Genomic DNA, 6,000 nt, shown 5'->3' on the forward strand with positions numbered 1-6,000 from the left:
AATGTTTTATCTGTTTGCCTTTAATCATGTAAATCACGTGGAGTTACCTTGTGTATGAAATGCGCTATACAAATAAATTTCCTTTGCTTTGCTTTAGTTCAACATTATGTAAAAAGTAGAAACATTTTAAGGTAAAATATTCAAAAAAAAATTACAATTATCCTCCTCTGGGACTGTGAAGATGCCTAAAATGTGAACGTTTAAATTTTGGAGTTATCCTGCTATATATGGCATTAACATTATTTCTACTAGGAAATTTAGATCACCTTTAATTGCAATAGTGCCAAAATATTTGTTTTATAGCAAAAATCTAATTTCACTATAAAAAAATTCACACGATAAAAATTAGCAGGCCAGAATACTCCGCTCAGAGGCCTTTTGACAATCAACAACATGAGGCACGATCAACATTTAATACAGCATGACAGATCATACGAGATTGCTGCTTTGCTTGAGTCCTGTGGCCTAAATGCTAATGCTAACTAGCATTATTACGTACATGTGAGTTACAGGGTGTACTATCGCTCACATTTTTATGCTTTTCACATAATCACTTGTGTGGAACTTCTTGAAGAAATTTGTAAAAAAATAACAAAAAAAACTCAGAGGGCACGCTGCAGAAACTTAACACCCCCCTCCGTCGCAATCAGAGGCTTAAGGGTAACGCCGGCATGACAGAATGTGCCAAAGCACGACAAAGCTGTGGTTTCACCGTTATATCATGTAATTAGATGCATGTCCCCGCCAGCAACAAAGGGAAACGTCCGGTCAGTATCGAGGTGTTCAATTTCAAACTATCGTGATACACTGACGGTGTTCCCATCGTAGCTTGAAACCCAGCAAATTCACTGGTCAACATCAACCCTTGCCCGTGTCCCGCATAGTATCTTACTCACAGGGAAGTGGGCTGGGGGGGGGGGGGGAAACAGCTCTTAGATGACCAAAGCGAAAATTAGGTGTACCCGAAATAGGGGATAGGGACCAAGTTCCACAGCGAATGGGAAAATATCACGATTGACGCGTCCCAATAAAAGTGTTTGGAATGGCAGATGGATGTCACATCACAGATGGTGGCAAAGCGCTTAAAATGGAGTGCATCAACACCATGCATCCAACGCGTACACAATCAAGAACCCATGTTACACAACAATTGTATTCAGTAGTTAAAATTACTGAACACAAGCCACATTCACATGAATCTCATGAGCAGAATTAGCTAGTATGATAACCTAAATAACATGCTGTCACAAACTGGTTTGATGTCACGCATTGAATCAATAATCACAGTGAAGAAAATAAGTATTTGAACACCCTAGAAATCGTGGAGGGGTCTGAGATTTTCATCGTAGGTGCATGTCCACCGTGAGAGAGATCATCTAAAAAGAAAAATACAGAAATCACAATGTATGACTTTTTTAATGATTTATATATGTAATACAGCTGTAAATAAGTATTTGAACACCTGAGAAAACCATTGTTAACATTTGGTACTAATTACAGAGCTCAAATGTTTCCTGTAGTTGTTCACCAGGTTTGTAAACACTGCAGGAGGGATTTTGGCCCACTCCTCCACGCAGATCTTTTCCAGATCAGGCAGGTTTCTGGGCTGTCGCTGAGAAACACGGAGTTTCAGCTCCCTTCAAAGATTTTCTATTGGGTTTAGGTCTGGAGACTGGCTAGGCCACGCCAGAACCTTAATATGCTTCTTACGGAGCCACTCCTTGGTTTTCCTGGTTATGTGCGTCGAGTCATTGTCATGTTGAAAGACCCAGCCATGTTGTTCCCCAAAATCTCACAATACACGGCCACGGTTATCCTCTCCTTAATACAGTGCAGTCATCCTGTCCCATGTGCAGAAAAACACCCCCAAAGCAGGATGCTACGACCCCCATGCTTCACAGTAGGGATGGTGTTCTTGGGATGGAACTCATCATTCGTCTTCCTCCAAACACGCTTAGTGGAATTATGACCAAAAAGTTCCATTTTGGTCTCATCTGACCACTAAACTTTCTCCCATGACTCCTCTGTATCATCCAAATGGTCATTGGCAAACTTAACACGGGCCTTGACATGTGCTGGTTTAAGGACTTTTGAAGGTGGAGTAACAGGTCAGAATTCTAGCCGATAGACAGGTGTTCAAATACTTATTTGCAGCTGTATCACACAAATAAATTGTTAAAAAAGTCATACATAGTGATTTCTGGATTGTTCTTTTTAGATTACCTCTCTCAAAGTGGACATGCACCTACGATGAAAATCTCAGACCCCTCCATGATTTCTAAGTGGGAGAACTTGCAACATGGAGGGGTGTTCAAATACTTATTTTCTTCACTGTATGCACACTAGCAGTTGATGAAAATATTATAGCAATATTAGGTAATACAATAAAATTATAATGGCATTGTGGACTACACAAGCTATTAGTCAGAGAAGTACAAACGGTTCCAGTTTCACTTTTAGTATGAGGTAACAGAGCATTCAGGGACTGACAACAAAACAGGACCTCTCAAATGCAGACTAAAGAACAAAATTTCACCAGATAGCGCCATAGTACTACATTTATTGATGCCTGAGCACAAAAAAAAACAGAATATAGATGACAATTTCAGCAAATAATTGAAGATAGGGTCACAAAAAAAAAAACCATCCCCATGAGTGGGGGTACACTGCAGCCCCTCAGACACTGGCCACCTAAGGTGTTATTCTCAGGGGTTTTTTTTTTTTACCCGCCTTTTTACCGGCTCGGTCTAAAGTGCCACCCTGACCAAAGTGAAGTTAAGCACCGGATAGCCATGGCCCATTGTGTTGAAAGCAATTACGACTGCACTCACGATGCATCTAATTATCGGTATGTCGAGAGGGTGGTTTCAGATTAAATGGAACAGATGAATAAATGACTGTCCTGCCATTACACATCCGATGGGCCGATTTGTCCCGACGGCTGCGTTCAAGACACCGTGCGTCGATTAATCTTTACGGCGAAAGCCGCATCAGTCCGCCGAAGGGGCTATATCCCGCTTCACTTTCGTCTGAGCAGGGCAGGTTAATAAACGCCGGCTCTACCGTTACGCTTGTGATGCGCCAGTATGAAAGTCACCAGACCAACCTACTGGCAAACCACATAAACTAGGTTGAATTCTCGGCGTCCGGCTTTTGTGAGGGTCAGCGGTGCAGCTCAGGAGATTGCGCAAGTTCGTGACGTTTTAACACCCGACACTCAGGTCTCCTATTCAATTGTCGCCGTCAGATGCCGCTCTCACGTATTTATCGGATTGCGGCGCGAGATCGTGTTGCCGTGTGAGAACTTTATACACATTTTTCATATATATCGGTACGGCACTAAGGCAGACTATGACATCATCGGTCCGTTATGGTTTTTGGGGTTCACTGTATGAAACACCGGACATGGCTTTTGCCACACATACCCGTCAACTCGTACGGTTTAGCCGTAGCTCACGCGGATTTTGTCTTGAATCTTACGTATACGCCCGTATCATCACAAATCACACAGATTCTGCAAAATTCACCATTTAGAGTTGGTGAAGAAGGTTACACATATTGAACGCGGTAATGCCACTAAATTGACTTTGATAATTGGACATTAACTTCAGATATTATCGTTATGGAGATCTACAATAAAAATTATTGAAAAACTCCGTTATTTTGACATAATTTCCTCCGGTATGTATTAAGGATTTTTTTGCTCTCGACAAGGATTTTTTGGAATTGGCGCTCCGAAAAGTTGACAGGTATGGCTACCAATCAGCGTTGGATCCAACAACAATGATTCTGATCAATATCTTCAATACTAAAGAAAAAAAAAAGTACAGTGGCTGACATCGTATTTTGTAATTTATGACTTCCCACAATCGCAAGTAGGTGCTGTCAACAAACCAAGCTGGAGCATCTGGTCGCAACAAACTGAAGAAATGCCATCTCCTCTGGTTCCGAGAGCTTCCCAGGGAACCAGAGAACCTGCACCATGTCAACGCGTCCACACTTCAAATATTTCATAAAGATCATTTTCCCCCATGAATATGCAAATGCCGTCGTGCTAGCCGTGTGAAGCCATTTTTATGTCATTTCTCCATCACGGCGACGGTTCGGAGAAGCCTCGAGGCGAACAAAAGAATTCTCTCCATCACCGGAGAAGCAAAGATGAGTGAAAGCTCGTCTTTTTTTTTTTTTTTTTTGTCACGGTGAAGGAAGATGGTGAGAGGCGTTTTGGGTGGGGGGGTCTGGTTCGGTTCGGACGGACGGACGGACGGACGTTGTCATCCGGACGTTGTCGCGAGAAGCCCGGCGGCCACTCAACGCTGATTCATGCGCGACATTTCTCGCCCTTGTTGTGACGAACGCCCGCCGGCCCCAGGTAATTCCTGCCCACCCCTCACCCGACCGACACTTCCCTCGGCGGCGGCGTCTTACCGCGTCGACGCCTCCCAGCACGGCGGCGGTCAGGGCTTGCTGTGCCGGGGGAGGAGGCTGCTCTCCGCTGGCTCCCTCCGACGCCATCTTCGTACTGTGGCGGAGCGAGTGCTGCCTGCCGGAGAGGAGAGCGAGAGCGCGGTGGGGCTCATCCGCCGCTGCCGCCGCCGCTCGTTAACTAGTTCGCTGCTGGGAACGAGTCATGAGTCCCCCCGAAAAAAAAAAAAAGGAGGAAAAGAGGGGGTGTGGAGGGAGGCTGGTCGAGGACGGGAGAATGGAGACCAATGACTCGGTGGAGGACCGATGGAGGGAGGAAGGGAGGGTCATGGAGAAAAAAAAAAGGGGGGGGGGGCGGACCCGGAGGTGCGGGCGGCCAAATCCTGTCAAAGGGAGGCGCGTGCTCCGTCCGCAGTGATGACTGACAACATTTGGCGGAGAGGAGAAGATGATCCAAAAAACCCGAAAACTGAACGCTGGAACATCGTCATCAGCACCAGCACCAGCAGCAACATTCCCACTGTAGTATATAGTATAGTAGGGAAGGAAGGGCTACAAGACCAGTCTGCGGGAAACTTCCAAAATCACAAAACTCCTTATAATAGAATATTTTTTAGCCGCTCATCCTCACGAGGGTCTCGGGAGTGCTGGAGCAAAAATTGACAGAAGCGCCTCATACCTTTTCACAGCAAAGTACAAAGCCAGGCGAACTGTTTCCAAATCTTGTTTTCAAGTTTCCATTTTCAGCCTACAAAAGAGCAAACTGTAAATGAACAAACATCCATCCATCCATTTTCTTAGCCGCTTATCCTCACAAGGGTCACAGGGGTGTGCCGATTGGTTGACACGAGGTGGGGGAGGAGGGCCTGATGAGAACACGTTGGAGACAAAACCCAAACCAACAGACGTGCCATGGAACACGGGATAACATCCATCCATCCATTTTCTTTGCCGCTTATCCTCACGAGGGTCGCAGGAGTGCTGGAGCCTATCCCAGCTGTCAACGGGCAGGAGGTGGGGTACGCCCCGAACTGGTTGGCAGCCAATCGCAGGGCACATGGAGACAAACAACCGCACTCACAATCACACCAAGGGGCAATTTAGAGTGTCCAATTAATGTTGCATGGTTTTTTTTTTTTGCAGGGGGGGGGGTGGAATCAAAATTAGAGTGCCCTGAGAAAACCCACATAGTCACGAGGGAGAACATGCAAATTCCACACAAGGAGGGCTGGGATTGAACCCGGGTCCTCAGAACTGCGAGGCCAACACTTTCCGGCTGCACCACCATGCTGCACATAAAATGTGAATTATTTTTAAAAATTAATTCACGTAAGCAAGTCAAGATACATTACAGCAATGGTGTCAAACTCATTTTTCTCACAGGCCACATTGTTGTTCCGGTTTCCCTCAGCGGGCCGTTATGACTGTGAAGCAAAAACATTTATTCATCTCATATTTACATCATCAATTTACAAACTATAGTTTTGGAATCAGAAATCACGAGTAGTGTTTTTCAACTATTGACGTTTGGTAACACAAAAATGCTTGTAATGTCTCAACTTTTATCATTTACGA

At 45.0% G+C, this 6,000-nt stretch overlaps 1 protein-coding gene across 4 annotated transcripts in view; it reads right to left on the minus strand.

Annotated features, from left to right (window-relative positions):
• Positions 1-4,750, minus strand: part of cttnbp2 (cortactin binding protein 2) — a 55,130-nt gene extending 50,380 nt beyond the window's left edge. For all 4 annotated transcript variants that reach the window (XM_061823113.1, XM_061823112.1, XM_061823111.1 and 1 more), the window contains exon 1: positions 4,429-4,750. In XM_061823113.1, the coding sequence (XP_061679097.1) occupies positions 4,429-4,515 (87 nt within the window). In that variant the 5' untranslated portion in view covers positions 4,516-4,750. The remainder of the gene's footprint in view (positions 1-4,428) is intronic.
• Between the last annotated feature and the right edge of the window lie 1,250 nt (positions 4,751-6,000).

The sequence above is a fragment of the Syngnathoides biaculeatus genome, chromosome 6 (assembly GCF_019802595.1).
Source record: "Syngnathoides biaculeatus isolate LvHL_M chromosome 6, ASM1980259v1, whole genome shotgun sequence".
Classification (NCBI taxonomy): domain Eukaryota; kingdom Metazoa; phylum Chordata; class Actinopteri; order Syngnathiformes; family Syngnathidae; genus Syngnathoides; species Syngnathoides biaculeatus.